General features: G+C 31.2%; 1 protein-coding gene across 1 annotated transcript in view; it reads left to right on the top strand.

Moving 5' to 3' along the window:
- Positions 1-19557, top strand: part of LOC126886328 (zinc finger protein 208-like) — a 118609-nt gene that overhangs the window by 85907 nt on the left and 13145 nt on the right. The window contains exons 6-8 of the mRNA XM_050653201.1: positions 2839-3210; positions 13437-14593; positions 15861-15924. Of these exons, the coding sequence (XP_050509158.1) occupies positions 2839-3210; positions 13437-14593; positions 15861-15924 (1593 nt within the window). The remainder of the gene's footprint in view (positions 1-2838; positions 3211-13436; positions 14594-15860; positions 15925-19557) is intronic.

Raw genomic sequence — 19557 nt, forward strand, 5'->3', positions numbered from 1 at the left:
ATTGGAAAAACAGAAGTATTCCATTTCTAGTGCTTTTAAAAAACAAATTTAAAAGTACTTATCCCAACTTATATTTAAGTGACTTATACCCATGCCATAACTTTGAACTAGACCATCAATTATCAACAATTCCAATCATAAATATCCAATCTAATCGTTCAGATGAACTTGCCTCAGTTCAACTCCAAAAAATAATTCTAAATAAACCTAGTCACACCAAATTCTTCACGGACGGCTCGGTTGATGATGAAGGATCAGCAGGCTTTGGTGTCTTTAGCCGAGAGATCAACTATTCTTATACCAGTAAACTACCTAAGTATACCCAAATATGTACGGCTGAGATTGTTGCAATTAATCATGCCCTCCAAATTATTTTGAAAAATGGGATTAAACAAGCAATCATCTGCTCGGACTCTAAAAGTGCCTTACAGAAAATAGGCAGATCAACCTATTCTATGGAAACAGAACATTCATCGTTCATGACCAAGAGAGGCATCATTGAAGCGAAAGAAAATAACGTTAATATTAGTCTGGCATGGATTCCAGGACACTCGAATATTAAAGGGAACATGGTGGCTGATAAACTAGCTAATATAGGTAGAACCTTAAATGTAGCTGCTGGTATCACTCTTCACTATTCCAACTTTCTACCAGACATCAAGCATTCCATCTGGAATCGGTGGAAGCAAGAATGGCAGGGGAAAAATCGAAATAATTCATTTTACTCTAAAATTGTAGGTCAGATAGATAAACTCCCCTGGTACCACAATTTTGCATACCAAGACAGAAGACATATAACCACCATTATTAGAATGAGGACAGGTCATTGTGCTACTCCAGTTCACCTATTCAGGATAGGAGTAAAAGATGACCCATATTGTGACTGTGGCCGAGTTGGGTCCTTAAATCATCTGATTTTTGAGTGCCCTATAAATATGTCACCCAATTTTGACCTATATAAAGAATTAGCCAAGACAAATATCCCTACTCCCATTGAAATTTGCCTACTTATGTCCAACCTTAATCCACGTAGGATTAACCTGATCCTTAAATTCCTTAACTTAGCCAAACTTAATTTATAAATTAATCAATTCCCAAATTTGAATTAAAAAAATTAAGAAGATAAAGATATAAAAAGATATTGGACCTCCAAATGATAAAAGCCTTAACCCTTATGGTATAATATTGCCTTTCCTGTAGGGACTGTCTGGCCCTATACGAAGATGTTCCTGCTAATATATATTAAAAAAAAAAAAAAAAAAAATTGAGGCTTTAACATATATATTTGGAAATATTCGACTGCCCAGAGCAAGACAAGAGTATTTCCCTGGTGTAAGCTGGGCGAATTATCCCGAGGGATATAACCCAATAAAGGAAGAAGAAGAAGAAGAAGAAAATTTTAAAATTCCCGCTAAAAGGAATCTGGCAACATTGCCGTCGTTTGCTGGACATTTAATCTCTCCCCGCATATCATAACCATAGAATACTCTAGATTGCGCCTTACCATCTTAAAATGGGTGACGGTTGCGACAGAGATAAATGAGCCTATTTGGTCGGTAGTCTCTTTCTAATTCAAGGGGAGTATCGACGACGTCACTATCCTACTCTGTCGTCGAGTATTTTAGATGGTTTGACAGTTCGAGCGGATGGCGACGAGAACTGGTCGTTTGTCTTCGGACGTGGATAATCCTGGTTCGAATCCCGTACCAATCCTTACTTTTTTTATTTTTTATTTAATCAATATTGCGTTTATTAGATATTATTACATCTCTAAAGTAAATCTATCCAAAGAAATATATAACAAATAAGAAAAACTGTGTAGGTACCTATAGATTTTTAAAAATATAAAAGCCAATGTTATTTTTTTAATAAGTTAATTGTAGAATAGTATAAAGTAATTGTTAAAAATATTCGTAAAAAATTACCAATAATTAATATCAACATAATGTACCATCGATTTATTAATTGAATCGGTCATTTCAAAACCAACATGAGTCACGTACTATTCCTAATTTTACAGAAGAGCAAAGAAAACTAACTAATAGTCGAAAGATGGATGAAATGGATGACATCAAAATTCAGAGTTATATTGTAGTTTTGTTGCTAATGTTTTTACTGGACTGGTGTCGTTTTTGCACACAACGTTTATCTTAAAGGAGTCTATTCCTCTCAAAAAGTTAGTTTCTGAAAATTGTGGACTTTGCTGTTTTTGAAATGACCGATTCAATTATAAGTAATTAGACATTATTTTTATTTATGAAACTATTGTTACAATTTTTAAAAAAAGTAGAAGCAAAACAAACATTCACATCATTCGAATAAGGACGAATTTATATTAATAACGAATGACTTTTATTTTACTATGCAGTTCACAAATTATGTATTCCAATATTAACTTACTATACATACATTTATTATCTGCTAGATTTACTTAGGTCCATTTTTCAGATGTAAAAATATCTAATAAACGCAATATTGATTAAATAAAAATAAAAAAAGTAAAGTTGGTATGGGATTCGAACCACGATTACCCACGTCCGAAGACCAAAGACCATTTCCCGTCACCACCCGCTCCAACTGTCAACACATATTACTCGATAAAGTGAGATATTCACGTCGTCGATATTCCCCTTAAATTAAAAAGAGACTACCGACCAAATAGGCTCATTTATCTCTGTCGCAACCGTCACCCATTTTAAGATCGCAGGACGCAATCTAGAGTATTATATATCTATGATCATAACCACAGAATAACTAACCATATTCTGTGTCATAACCAATAAAATTGCAATTTGCAAACTTATTCTTGATATCTAGATCTTGATTCTTGATTGAAAGCTGTGAATTGTGAAAGTGTTTGTTGGTGTTGGTGTTTGTTTTCCTCCACAGAGAGTAAAATCTTTGGTAAAATATTCGGTATATTTAATATTATATTTTTATTTCAATTTAATATGGAATGTAATGAAGATATTAAAGACCCTAAGGACCAAGAAATATTAACACATATTAAAGATGAAGGAGATTCTCTACAGAAATATAACAATATAGAAGTTAAATCTGAATTAGATAAAAGCAGTTATGGACAGGAATATGTATCAGATGAGTATTGTTCAGATTCAGAGGATATTAAAATAGAAAACCATCTATTAGAAGATGTATCTAATGAAATTAAAGTTGAAATAAAAAACGAACTGGAGGAGTATAGTATTGGTAAGAAAATGATTTATCTTCTTCATTTTTTAGTATCTTACATCATGAATGTGATATTTCACTGATGTATTGAATAAGATTTTTGGTTTATCTAAGAACCATCAAGGAATATAGATGCATATATGTGTCTATATTCCTTGGAGGCACATTGAATTTCGGGTCTTCTTCTTCTGATATTATTATATTACATTCATTTTTTATATATTACATAGGGTGCATTCAGATGACCACAGTAGCTGGACAACTGAGTAAGCGGTAGCATTCATACGACACTGCTGGAAGTCAGCCCCTGAGAGATTTACTAAGCTTGCCCTATCAACGCTGGATACAGCCACTCAGCCGATTTGTGCTGACAGTCAGCCACTGTGGTCATCTGAACTCACATAGTTTGATTTTTGTTTTTCTGTTTTGTAAAATATGCCATTTGGGTAGGTATAGTCCGTCCGCTATAACTTTTCCCATGCGGTATGATTCATTTTCAATCAAATTAAGTCAAAACATACAGTGAAACGAACGTTGATGTGTATATACATTTTGTATTCATGGTGTGCAAGTACTTGAAAAGGAAACGAGAAACGATCGTACGCGAGTCGCGGAGAAGTATTGCAACTATCTTAAATAATTCATATTGTCAATTCAAATTGTCAAATTGACGTATATTTCATACCTTCTGTCATTGAAGCAGAAAAATTATATATTGCTCCACAATATTGATATGATATGCAATTATTATATAAAGGTAAATTTAATTAATTGTATTTTGCTTGCTGTACTGCATTTTAATAACTAATTTTATTTACTACATACAATTGTTTACGTTTTGATAACATAACCTGAATCTTATTTTTTCTTCTTATTATTTTTTTGGGCTGTCTTTGACAATTATCCAGTAACCAGGACTAATATAATTGGACAATATAATTAAAAGTGCGAATAAAGTTGGAAAGCGTAGAAATAGGGGTCGCTTTGCCGAACTTGCACGGTCCTAATACTGTATACCAGCAGTTTTCAATATGTCGTACATGTACCACTGGTGGTACATTCCATTAGTTGAGGTGGTACACAAAACTTAAAACAGCCAAAATCAACACCACTATTGGCACTATTGTAGTTAATTAGATCGCCTAGCTAGATAGGTATTTTATTTATAGGTGGTACCAAAAAAAAAATAAAAATTATTTGGTGGTACATGACTCAAAAAGATTGAGAATCGCTGCTGTATACTATATACTACACACATCGGCGTATGTTTCACTTTATATTTTGACTTAATTTGATTGAAAATGAATTGTACAGCATGGGAAAGGTTATAGCGGACGGACTATATCGATACATTTTTGGCAAAGTAACGTAAGTGACATTTTATGTTTTTCCATTAAACTAAAGCTATTATTGTTTAGAAGGTACTGCCAAAGTGTAATAAGCCTAGAATTAATTCAAACTTAATATGTCTAGGCTTACAACACTCCGGCAGTACCTTCTAAACAATAAGAGCGTTTGTTTAATGGAAAAACATGATTCGCCAAAAATGTCACTTACGTTACTTTGCCAAAAATGTATCGATATATACAGGGTGATTGATTAGTGTGATAAAGCTTCGTAGATCCGCTATAGTAATGGGTAGTAATAAAAGTTAATAACAAAAATTGTAGTCAACTTTGAGCTTAACATTACAAAATTAGTGAGAATGTTACAGGTTGTTCGATAACATAGTGGCAGACCAAACTTATGTTTTTTTTAAATGGAACACCCTGTATTTTATATTCGAAATCCTGGTGACTTCTCCATCACAAAAATATAAAGGGGAAATGAATCAAAACGAAACCGTAGATTTTCTTATTTTAAAAATATAAAGGTTTGTTATGTTACAGGGTATTTACAAAGTTATAACCAATTTTATATAAAAATCGTAACAAGTTCAACACCCTGTATAAATAAAAATAAGCACAACGGCAATGTTTTATGGATGCCATATTTTTTTATTTATTGTCAAAATTTTTAAAAATGATTGATATTTCAAATTCAAATTTATTCAAAAATATGTGTGTACAACATTTTACATTTAGATCCTATATTATTATTAGTATCGACTGACTCAGCACCATGCCTAGGCAAGAGTTGCCTGTTTTGCACTGTACTATGTCAATCGAAACTGTATCAATTGTACATAAAAGTAGTATTAAGGTTGGAACTAAGAAGTAACATACCTAACTATCGAAGAGATAATGCAACAGAACAAGACAGACGGTAAACCTCTCTAGCTGCTGAATACTTTGTTAATTATAATACCAATATACACCCAAATTTTACTCTGATTATGCTGTCGTTCATACATTGCATCCAAAAATAATTGTAAGTGGGTTTTTAGATAGGTTTTTATGTATTTTTTAAATTTATTTATTTATTTATTTATTTATTTACGGGATTACCCCCATTACAACACATACAGTATAAAATCAATCTCTGTAATATCTACTAAACTAGAGTAAAATAAATCTTAATTACATACTTATTAAACAAAAACGAAATATTAATAGTTATCCATTACACATATCACATCTATTACAGTTCAAATCAGTTCAAATAAACAAAAAGTACCTGTCAAGCTCTTTTAATCCGATTCTTAAAACCAGCCAAGGAGACACCAAACATTTCCAAGTTAAATTTAAATAATTTAGGTTCTTGTTTGATATGTATAGGAATTATATTATAAAATTTAGGTCCAAAGAACATTAGGGATCTTTGTGTTACTGATTTTTTGAACTGCTGAATACTAATATCCATATTTGTTACTGATCGAGTTAATTGGTTGCTCTGAAATTTAAATTTTTTTGAGTTTATATGAACATTTAAAACACAGTTGTAGATGTAGAGGGATTTAACACTAAATATCTCGGATTCATCATATACAGTTGAGTCCGCGAGTCTTTACCCGTGCGTCATTAATACCTGGCGAGATAAAACACATACTTTTTATCTGGCATCATTCTCTTCCACGCATGAAACTCATGACAAACCAGCTGATACGTTTGTTATTAAGTAAAAACACATGTTATTTTTATGAACCATCTAGACTCAGTGCATTGAAAAGAGATAGGTACAAAAAAAGACGATTCGGTATGTTTTCATATTTTAAGCACAATTTGTTTGACGTTTCTGCTTTGTTCAATTTTGTGGCTGTCAGTCAGTTGAATTTTTTGCGGTTTTTGTCCAATTTTTGCGTTTTGAAGTTTCTTTATATTACACAAACAGTTGTTTTCACAACTAATTTTATATTGGGCTTTGAAATTTTAAGGTAAATAATTATATTTTGGCAATTAATATTTAAAACATACAAAGCTAACGTCATTCACACAGTAAAGAAATGACTGTGTTTAGATTTCCGTCAAAGTGAATAAAATAACAAAAATAAAATATGTTATTGAATTTTTTATAAATTGTTTATTTATTTATTAATCAATAATAATAAAATAATTTATTAAGCTACTTCAAATGTAGCTGTAATTCTGCACAAAAATTTTGAAGCAAAACTTACATTTGACATTCTATATATTTGATAACGTCAAATTTTACAATAAAACCCGTAATCGGAACAGTAGCTACTTTCTGTCAGTTGTTGTTACGTGAAATAGTATTCTGACTTATTTCGTATGCTTTAAATGATGACGCACGGGTAAAGACTCGCGGACTCAACTGTAATTTTTTGGTTGGATGCAGTTTTCTTTTTTTAAAAATTATTTTTAATAGGGTATTTTGAACTGTTTCTAAAATGTTAAGAGTTTTGTTAAACGCGCCACCCCATGCTACAATACAATATCTTAAGACTGATTCTGCAAGCGAGTTATAAACCATGATTAATTTTTTCCTGGGTAGAATATCTCTTAAGATATAAAATTTATGCATTAGAGCCCTTATTCGTTTACTGACATGAGTGATATGGTCTGACCAACGTAAATGTTGATCTATGAAGACACCTAAATACTTTATAGAGAAAACTTTTTCTATTGAAGAACAGTCACAATTTTGTCCTTGACATTTTGCGTTATGCAATTTTATATGAAAATTTGTAGGTTGGTCAACAATTGTTGGGCTAAAGGCGATATATTTTATTTTATTAATATTTAATGTCAGTTTGTTAAATTTTAGCCATAAGTTTAGCTGTTTTAGGTTCATTTCAGAGCTGGTTTTAACCTCCTCCCATGTTTTCCCCATAAATAATATTGCTGTGTCATCGGCATAACAAACAATGTAGCCGTTGAAACTATTAATTCTTGTGCTATTGTTCAGATCAATATTAAATAAAAGTGGTCCTAATACTGTTCCTTGTGGTACTCCGAATTTTATTGTAGTTTCAGAACTCAATTCTGGGCCAATTTTTACTCGTTGAGCTCTTTCCGACAAATAATCTGCTAGTAGATTTAGTGCAATTCCCCTAACCCCATAATTACTTAGTTTATCTAAGAGAATTTTATGAGAGACCGTGTCAAACGCCTTAGCTGAATCAAGGAAAACCACTAAGCATTTCAATGATTCATCCACAGCTCCTATCACTTTCTCCAGTAGGTCAACTACAGCCCTTTCTGTACTTGATTTTTTTACAAAACCAAATTGCTTATCTGAAATAACCTTATTTATATGAAAAAATTCAAGCAACCTTTCTTTTAGGGCCATTTCAAATATTTTAGCAAAATTATTTATTAAAGAAATGGGCCTATAGTTGTTCAGTTTACTCGAATTTTCGGATTTAAAAATGGGGGTGACTGTAGATTCTTTCCATTGTAGTGGTATTTTACCACTTTGAAAACACAAATTTATAATATGAGCTAAAGGCTGTGAGATTAGATCATGGATATTTTTTATTGTTTTAGCATACAATTTATCTGGTCCAGGAGCATAGTTATTTTTTAACTTTGATATTAGTATTGTTACTTCATTTTTAGTTACTGGTTTTAAGAATAAGCTAGATTCAACCTTATCATTAGCAATAAAATTATCAGGTATACTTGTCACCGGTATTCTATTTGCCATATCAGCACCAATATTAGAAAAGAAATTATTAAACATATCTGCTTTTTCTTTGTTATTACTTACAGTTATATTGTCATTAACAATTGATATGTGTTCAATGTTTTTAGATTTTTGATTCCGACCAGAGATATCATTTATAATATTCCACATTTTTTTTGTGTTTCCACCAGCTTCATGAATTTTATTTTGATAAAAGTCATTCTTGGATTTTTTTAGTAGACTATTAAGTTTGTTTCTATAATTTTTATATTCAGCATTAAGTGCTGGTGAAAATTGTTTTAATAATTTCTTTTTAAGAAAATCTCGTCGTTTGATTGACGATACCAGCCCCACCGTTATCCAGGGTTTTATTTTTGATATTTTTTTATTCATACTTTTTACCTCCGTAGAGGTTTGTCTGTAATTATTTAAGTTATTTATAAATGTATCATATGCAACTTGAGAATCTATTTTGTTTATATAAATATCATTCCAATGTTCATTTTTTAGAAGCTGTTGTAGTTTTCCGATATTAAGGTTTTTAATTATGGCTGGAGATTCAGGTGTAGCGTTTTTTTTAGTTTCATTATTTACCAAAACGGCTGGAGTGAAGTGATCAGTCATGTCAGTGTGAAAAACGAACGGATCAATACTAATTTGCTGTTTTAGATTAGCTTGTGTTTTTATAAATATATGATCAATGATTGATTTTGTATTTATTGTTACTCTCGTTGGCTTGTTTATATAGGAAACAAAACCATTAGAATTTAATATATTCAAATAACTGTTTGTATAAACTTCATCTCTTTTTTTTAAATCAATATTAATATCACCTGCAAATATTTCAATATTTTGTTTTTGTATTGTTCCAAAATATTCACCCAAATCCCCTAAAAATTGTTTAATATCTGTTGATGGAAGCCTATAAAAAGCCGTTATACCTATTTTGTAAATTTTATTAGATAATTTTTACTAGAAAATGTAAACCTTAAAAATTTACTTTCATTGATGGGTAATATATTTACCGAGGCACCTAAATTATTCCTAATATAAACAACAACACCATCACATTTATTAGCTAATGATTCATTATAATGAATAGTAAAACCTGGTATTATACAGGGTGTCCCGAAAAGATTGGTCATAAATTATACTACAGATTCTGGGATCAAAAATAGGTTGATTGAATCTCACTTACCTATATACAATAGTGCACACAAAAAAAGTTACAGCCTTTTGAAGTTACAAAATGAAAATCGATTTGTTTTCATATATCGAAAACTCTTAGAGATTTTTTATTGAAAATGGACATGTGACATTGTTATGTCAGCATCATCTTAAGAAAAAATTAGAGTGAAATTTGTTGACCCCATAAGAATTTTATGGGGGTTTTGTTCCTTTAAACCCCCCCAAACTTTTCTGTACGTTCCAATTAAATTATTATTGTGGCACTATTAGTTAAACACAATGTTTTTAAAACTTTTTTGCCTCTTAGTACTTTTTCGATAAGCCAGTGTTTTATCGACATATTTTGAATAATTGTCGAATCCACCACATATTTGTATATGGTTAAGTAAGAGTGTAGAGACCTGTTAATAATCTGAAAATTTATTTATAATTAACATTCTTATGTATACATATTTTGAAAAAGAAGCCATATCTCGATAAAAGATGACTTATCAAAAAAGACTGAGGCAAAAATTTTTTAAAAACACTGTGTTTAACTAATGGTACGACAATAATAGTTTAATTGGAAAGTACACAAACATTTGGGGGGTTTAAAGGAACAAACTCCCATAAAATTTTTATGTAAATATATTAAAAAAGAAGCCGCATCTCGATAAAAACTGGCTTATCGAAAAAATATTAGGAGGCAAATTTTTTTTAAAAACGTGTTTACCTAATGGTACCACAATAATGAATTAATTGGAACGTACACAAAAGTTTGGGGGGGTTTAAGGGAACAAAACCCCCATAAAATTTTTATGAGGTGGACAAACTTCACAATAATTTTGTTTTATTATGATCCTGGCATAAGAATGGTACATGTCCATTTTCAATAAAAAATCTCAAATAGTTTTCGATATATTGAAAAAAATCGATTTTTATTTTGTAATTTCAAAGGGCTCTAACTTTTTTATGAGCACATTTGTACTAAGGTAAGTTAGGTTCAATCGATCTATTTTTGACCCCAGAATGTGTGGTATAATTTATGACCAATCTTTTCGGGACACCCTGTATAGTTACTAAGATCAGTTATTTCTCTAGTTTCTGACAAAATTATAACATCGAACTTGTTTTTGGACATTTCAATGTACACTAGAAGTTCCTGAAATTTTTTTTGTATACTTCTTATATTAAAGTGAATGATGCCCAAAGAGTATCTATCACCGTCAGTCCTGTTCTGCATGCTATCCTCAAAATTGTTAAACACCATTGTGTTTATCTCATTATCTAAATTATCCAAATAATCAATCATCATTCAGATTTCTACGTCTGAACTCCCGAAATAACAAAAAGAGAATAAAAGAAAAATTATCTTACAAGTGCTAAACTGGTTACTGCAATTATGTAGTACGTGAGAGAAAAGTATATAAAATAAAATCAACACAAAAGCAGTTAATACTGAACAGATAGAACACTTCATTCTAGTTCATATTTTGTAGAAATAAGTAGATAAGAACAAAAAAAATATATATAAAAATATAAAAAGAAAATAAAAACAATAAATTACCACAACCTAATTGAATCAAAATAAATACCTGAACAATATGCAGAGATAACTAGTTAACTAATTTTTCAAATTCGTGTTTATTTCTTGCAATCATCACTTTACCGTCCTTAGTAATATGAAGTTTACCATTATCAGACCAAACATTTGTTAAACCAAATTTTTCTATAGCGTGGTTCAGCTTCTTGACTCTTAAGGGGGTTAAATCTTCACGTATAACTATACCAGTGCCTTTCAATAATTTTTTTTTCCATAAATAAGTTTTTTAGTAGTAAAATAGCTTAATTTTAAGAAAATGCCTCTAACTTTATTCTGTTGCATCTTACCAATTCTATAGCACGACACAATGTCGTTATCGGACAGGGTAATAGACATTTTTTTGCTGAGTATATTTATAATTTCTTGGGACGTATTTTCTTGAGGTTTCTCTTTCATACCAAATATTCTCAATATTGCTAATTTTCTTTAGGTATATCGAACATGGGATGATTCTTATTTTTTTTTTATTTCCTTCGGCGGAAATTTTCCTCGAAAAATTCGGATTTTCCAAACAAAATCTTTAATTTTCAACTAAAATTTTAGGGAAGTAATTATTCATCAATAATTAAATAATTTGGTGACATAAATCTTTTTTGTTATGAGTGTATAGAAAGATATGAAAATTTGTATGTACAGCTGTTTCCTAAAAAAACTGATACGACTCTTAGTAAGATTTGATCATTTTGAGCAGTGTATGATTGTTCTGACATTATGTTATATTTATTATGACAGACAAATAATACAATAAACAAACAAACAGCAATTTTTTGAGGTTGAAGTTGTCTGACAAATTTTAAGATTTGGCAGTGACAGTGACAGTATGTAAATAATAAGTATTTATCCTTCAAAATATAATAAATTAAATATAATAAAACTCATATTCATTATATCACACCTCATCAAAAGCTTTTTACAAGAACATAGTCAGCGATTTTGATATGGCTTAGAACCAGACTACATCAAGATCTCCTATAAATCGTGCTGGTAATTGCCTTGCAGCGAGACCAAAAACAAAAAGAAGAAGAAGAAGAAAGTACACTGCTCAATTTTCCACAAAATACGCTTTAAGAGTCGTATCAGTTTTTTTTTTGAACCGCTGTACAAAGAGGACCGGAATAAAAAGGTAATGGTTCAAAGATTGAAATCCTGTTGTTTATAACTCTGTCGCAAATGCCGGTCAAATTTGACTGGTTATACCTGGAACCACTCATCACAATTCAATTTTTTTTCTTCGAAAAGGGTACGGAAACCATTCCCTTTTCCACTAAGCCGTTAACTTAATTTAATTTAATCTAATATTTTTTGAGGGGTTCTATTTGTTTATAAGCTAAAAAATTGTTTCTTTATAACATTCCTGATACTGCTCAAATAGTCCAATTTCAATTCTGTAAAGTACGTTGAATAGGTATAGTGCTTTTTTATACGAAAATCATAGTTATTCTGATGTATCATAATCTTACTGGTTATTATTTGGACCGAACTTTTTTAATTAACATTTTAATTATTGCTAAACTATTGGTTAGATTGTCGCCGGCCTCCTAATATATAATCGACTATAAAAATCTTTCATGTCACCAATTTATTTAATTATTGATAAATAATTACTTCCCTAAAATTTTAAATGAAAATTGCAGATTTTTTTGGGAAAACTCGGATTTTTCGAGGAAAATTTTTGTTGAAGGAAATAGGAAAAAAACTTTGTGTAGAACTAAATTACAGTGAATTTTTATTTGAGTGTTTTTGGTTTAAAGGAAAAATCTTAGGAGTTACAGAGCACTAATTGAAAAAAAAAGAAGATTTAGGAATGCTAATTTGTTTAAACTAAAATAACACACTTTCTGCGGACTTGTCATACCCCATATTACTAATATATGCAAGATTCGATTTTAGCAATAAAATAGCTGGTAAATAACTTTTCCCAAAAATGACATTTTTTCGATAATCTGCCCAGACTATCAACAAACGTTGTGGTGGTTGCATAGCCAATAAATCCAATAAACAGGAGGACCAACCCAAATTCTGAGCAGTGTCAACATGATAAGGTTAATATCCCCAGTTGTAACTAATATCGAAATTAATAAGAATCGCTATAAATTGCAACTGTCATGGCGGAGTCGAAATTAAACTGCGACGTCGAAATGAATTAGAATCAGGCCCCTGTTCTGTTCCTTGCTTTGTTCTTCCAGTGGGTAATCTTAAGTGTTTTCAGATGTTGTTCCATGTATCTAAGTTTGGGTCTTCTCTTTGACCTTGGCACATGGCACATCCAAAATATAATAATATTTTTTACATGTGAAAAATTGAACAATAAACTTGAAACATAGTTTTTACAGTATCTTTGCAATTTGTTATAATTCACAAAAACGGAGAATGTGAGTTTTGTAGTTAGACCCCTCATATATTTTCTTTTAATAAAAAACAAATTCTTATAATTTGGTCTTTATTTTAGGTGCTCTACAGGATAGTAGAATGAAAGTTGCAGTTACCAAACCGTTAAATTCTCCCAAAGTAGATTTGAAAACTGGTGAAACTCCATATGAATGTGCAATTTGTAGTAAGCTGTTTACTAGAAAGGGTAATTTAAAGGTGCATATGAGTATTCACACTGGTGAAAAACCTTATAAATGTGAAATTTGTAGTAAGCTATTTACTACAAAAGGTAATTTAAAGATGCATTTTAAAATTCACAGTGGTGAAAAACCTTATAAATGTGAAATTTGTAGAAAGCATTTTACTGAAAAAGGTGATTTAAAGCGCCATATGAGAATTCACAGTGGTGAAAGACCTTATAAATGTGAAATTTGTAGTAAGCATTTTACTGACAAAGGTAGCTTAAAGATGCATATGAGAATTCACAGTGGTGACAAACCTTATAAATGTGAAATTTGTAGTAAGCATTTTACTGAAAAAGGTAGTTTAAAGATGCATACAAGAATTCACAGTGGTGAAAAACATTATGAATGTGAAATTTGTAGTAAGCAGTTTACTGTAAAAAGTAATTTATACACACATATGAAATTTCACACTGGTGAAACACCTTATAAATGTGAAATTTGTAGTAAACATTTTACTGAAAAAGGTATTTTAAAGATGCATATGAGAATTCACAGTGGTGACAAACCTTATAAATGTGAAATTTGTAGGAAGCATTTTACTGAAAAAGGTAGTTTAAAGATGCATACAAGAATTCACAGTGGCGAAAAACCTTATAAATGTGAAATTTGTAGTAAGCAGTTTACGCAAATTAGTAATTTAAATATTCATAAACGAGTTCACACTGGTGAAAAACCTTTTGAATGTGAAATTTGTACTAAGCAATTTTATAAACGAGGTGATTTAAAGGGTCATATGAGAATTCACACTGGTGAAACACCTTATAAATGTGAAATTTGTAGTAAGCAGTTTACTCTAAAAGGTAATTTAAGGGTGCATACAAGAATTCACACTGGTGAAGCACCTTATAAATGTGAAATTTGTAGTAAGCAGTTTACTCAAAAAGTTAATTTAAGGGTGCATACAAGAATTCACACTGGTGAATCACCTTATAAATGTGAAATTTGTAGTAAGCAGTTTGCTGAAAAGTCAACTTTAAATCAGCATATGAGAGTCCACACTTGAGATAGACCTTCATCATCATCGGTGATCGCTGACAGCCCATGGAGGGCCATGGTCGCCCGTTGTGGTTTCTATAGAGAAATTCACACCGAAATTGCAGTACGGTCAAGATAGGCAATAAGTTTCTTATGGAGAATACACGAGCCGTTAAATACCGCTATGAATTCCACGATTTTATTGGTGAGAACTACCCACGTGATATCTGTGTTCGTATTGGTCAGAGTGACAATCAGCTGTTAGACATCATTATGTGATGGAATTTTTATTTTGATGTAAATAAATATATTTATTACTGATAATTTGTATAAGCAAAATTATTGTACTGCACCTACAGTGACTCACAGCCTCAATTCTGAAATGATACAGTCGCTACTCAATAAAACTGTAGCTTGTGTCAGTGACTCAATATTAGAAAAAATTACATACTGAAAGTAAGTTTCTAAATAAGTCCTCTAAAATAGCTTAAGCTATGTTTTGGGTTTCAGATATACCATGTACTTAAATAACAATAATCCTTTAATTATTTTGTGTATGATTTTGATATCAGCTAAAATTAATAAAGAAAACAACACTCCTTGTTGCTTATTTCTTTGGCTGATAGATTTATTTCTTGCAGTTCAGCTATGTCGATTATTATTTTGTAATATCCGTCTAATTGTTTCAGGGTTACATCTTTTTCCAAACTGTCTTTCCACCTCATCTCTCAATTTTAGTGCACTTTTTTGGGATTATTTGCTATTTCTCTGACAATACATTTTATTGTTCGTCCGCTATAACTTTTCCCATGCGTCAAGATTCATTTTCAAGCAAATTAAGTCAAAACATTAAGTGAAACGAATGTCGATGTGTATATACATTTTGTATACTGTATACTATATACTACACACATCAGCGTACGTTTCACTTTATGTTTTGACTTAATTTGTTTGAAAATGAATCGTGACATATGGGAAAAGTTGTAGCGGACGAACTATAGCTATTAGGACTTTGGAGAAGGCTGCTCTGAAAAGTTCGTTTGATGTACATCCGTGCAGCGTATAGCATCTCCCTATACTTCATTTTCCTTGAATCTTTCCCTGCATAATGAGTTGGAGCAAGTTGTTTTGCCCATACATGGCAACATTTTTCTTACGAATTTCTAGTTACATACAACCTATCTTTTCATGTTGTAAGGCCAAACCCAGTTATACCAGGAAATTGGCTCAGGCCATAGCATTATTTTCTACATATAAAAACTTAAGAAAGTTTGTCCTTTTAGGTGACACAACAGATCGAACACAACGAGCCATGTGTATCTTTTTCGGTACACAGTGTTGAGGACAGTGTGTATCTAAAAGGATACACTGGCGCTGGGAGTGTTAATTATTGCATATTTGAAACCCAAAACATAGCTTATGCTATTTTAGAAGACTCATACTAACTTACCTACTTTCAGTATGTAAGTTTTTTCTAATAAATATTGAGCCACTGACACAAGCTAGCTTTATTGAGTAGCGACTGCATCATTTAAGCTGTGAGCCCCTGTATATTTTTATCAGTCGTGGCCTAGCTACACATTAAAATTGTTTCGTTGATCATTCCCTGCTTTGCTTTCTTCAGCGTGCACACTGATTTTTGTACAGCAGCTTTTGTAGCCAATAGTTACTCTTGTTTGTTTTCTAGATTTTTCCTAATCCGGACTTGATTCCTTTTTGGTTAGTTACTGTCTCCCTTCTCCAATAGAGAGAGAGAGTTTGGGGCTTATTATTCGTTAAAGTGTTGGAATGCTTGTGGGTTTTGATATATCGATACATTTTTGGCAAAGTAACATAAGTGACATTTTTGGCGAAAATCATGTTTTTCCATTAAACTAACACTATTATTGTTTAGAAGGTACTGCCAAAGTGTAGTAAGCCTAGAATTACTTTGAACATAATATATGTATAGGCTTACTACACTTTGGCAGTGCCTTCTGAACAATAATAGCGTTAGTTTAATGGAAAAACATGATTTTCAAAAATGTCACTTACGTTACTTTGCCAAAAATGTATCGATATGTACATACTACCACAACTCTCAATACAAAATTTGATCAAACCAAACTGATAGTGTGACCACTAGATTTTTATAATTTGAACAAACTGCAGTTGTGACGTCACTTCCTGAGTTTGCTCAAACTGTTTGATCAAATTATTTGATAGTGAAACCACGACTTTAAGGATTTAAGTAACATCAATTTAATTTGCAATAAAAAAGATCATGAAGATTTGACGATGGTTGTAAATACATACACCCGATATAAATAATTTAAGTGACAGCAATGTTTACATTGTCTTGTCAAATGCAACAAATACATGCAACAAAAAGTTTAATCAAAATTTGCATAAAAAAAATTGATGTGTTTTAAAAGTTTCAATATGTAAAAACATTGAACCACAGAAACGGTTTTTCTCCACAAAGAAACAAAAATCGTAGCAACATATTAATAAGTGATACGTTTAAAAATCCAAATGTAAATGAAATATGAAATTTCAGACATTTTAAAAGGACACAAGACACAAACATGCCCTATATTTCACAAAATGCCTAAGAAAATCATAATTATATAATATAACATATAATTTCCCCTAAATTACTTTTCCCCATATCCAGTATATTTACTTTTATGTAAATTATCTGTTTTTAATTTTCATGCATTTATAATTTAATTTATAAGATCTATTCTAGTGCTGCTGTGTTTGTATTGAACAACTGAAATAAATTAAAATAATATTATTACTATACAATAATTGTTTATATTTTTTATGAGATAAAAGAAATATTTTATTATACTAGGTACAGTATTCTTTGGTACAGTCTAGAAAGAAGACTAGTAGAAACGAATAAATAGTGTTTTTTTAATCAATACTGTTTTTCTATATTGATTTTCTACCACACTTTTATTTCTATCACAAAAATTGTCAATTGTAAGATAAACAAGAAATATTTATCCGTTATCCTCGGTCAGCAGACTTGTTTTCTTGAAACGACACTTTGCATACAATATTGGTATTTAAATATCCCGCTCTGTCATTCTTAATCATTTGACCAATACGAACACAGATATCACGTGGGTAGTTCTAACCAATAAAATCTTGGAATTCATAGCGGTTATTAACGCCTCGTGGAGAATACACGCACAGGGTTGTCAGTCTTTGCCAGTTCTTGATTGCTCTCTCAAGAGCGTCGCACAGGACCGGCTTGGATAAAATGCATCGCTCGGCAGTACGAGTATAATATTTTATATTACTGATACAGTAGAATAAAAAACTATTGTAAAAGTTGTAATGATTGAATACACTAAATGTTTTTTAATGTTTTGTACTTGCAGTAGCGGTTCTTTTGTATAAAATGCTCGAAAATTTTCGAGATACATTTTTTTAAATCTGAGCTATTAAAAGCAGCGCGTGCTTTTAACTGTCAATAATTTTTAACTCTAACTTGACCACTGATCTTTTCAAACCCCTTCAAATATCACATAATAAACAAAATTTTTATATTAAACCCTTAGCAAATGTTAAATATCTAGGAGTTTTTATAGATACAGATCTAAAATGGGACTTTCACATTAAATATATCATTAAAAAGCTACAGTTTATCCTGTATAAGTTTAAACATCTTAAAAAACACATACCTAATATAAAAAAAATACCAAGTTTCTTGTAAAAGGTATATATTAAAATACCCTAAATAAGGGTCACAATACAAAACGTTTTCGGATTAAGGAATCCATCATCAGTGTTTAAAAGCCCTAAAATTAAGTATAACCTGATTAAATGAGATAAAAGTTAAAATTGACAGAGGTTTTCAAGAACAAGAGGCCATACTTAAAAAATTTGCATGCCTGAGCCACCAAAATGTATTGGGTAAAAACCCTTTAAATGTAAATGATAAAGTTATTTTACATATTTATATAAAAATCATCTGATGTTAAAGATAAACCTGGATGTTACCCAGGGCAACACAGGACTCTCCCCACGTGGTTGGAACTTTTTTGGAGAAAACCTCACATATTGGATTTCAATGGCCAACTGACAACTGAATTCAAAAGCAACCCAAAATGACATTAAGAACTGTCAATGCAACCTAGTTGTAATATTACTTCAGCCACAACGTTAAAGATTATTTTGAATGTTTAAGATAAAAAAGAGTATCAAATTTAAATTTGATACTGTTTATGTATCAAATATGTATGTAATGTTGGAATTAATTTTTGAATTGCAACGATTTTTAAAAGTGTGAAAAATAAAAGTTTTAAACCCAAATGCTGTGTTTCCGTTCTGCCAACCTTAGTTGACCACCCCTGTATTTACCTATAGAAGCTGTTCAAGAATTACGTAAAGCATTATAGCTTATAAGGGTCTTTGCTTTGCCTATTTTTGATGGCATGGGAAGGGGATGTAGATATTGATTACGTCAGCAGTAGTTCAAATTGTAAAATGTAGAAACAAAATGCTGTCGTCCAAAAGGTGGCCTATTTAGATTCTTAGACAAAAGGTTTCTTCCTATTGTATCAGGTAACATAAGCAGTTGATATTGTGGTTGTTATCTTGGTGTGCTCGGAGACAGTCGGGGACTAGTCGACGACAAGCGGATCATGCCATTAGAGACCGACCGAATGTGATTTTTTTGGCCGAAGCCGATGCCGAAGTTCGGCCTGTAGGATACTTTCGGCCGAAGCCGAATCTATATATATAAAAGAAAGTCGAGTTATGTTAGTTAGACCGTTAATAACTCGAGAACGGCTCATCATATTTTTATGAAATTTTACACGTGTATTCTACCGGACTGGGAATAGGCATAACTCTGAATTCATGCCCGTACGGCATAAGGGGGCTTGCCCCCCCTGATATATTTTTTTAATTTTTTGATAAACCGTTTTTTCTTAATTTTGTATGATGTAGAAGCAAAAGATACATACAATTCTAAATTTTCAC

This window comes from Diabrotica virgifera, chromosome 6 (genome assembly GCF_917563875.1).
Source record: "Diabrotica virgifera virgifera chromosome 6, PGI_DIABVI_V3a".
In the NCBI taxonomy this organism is placed as follows: domain Eukaryota; kingdom Metazoa; phylum Arthropoda; class Insecta; order Coleoptera; family Chrysomelidae; genus Diabrotica; species Diabrotica virgifera.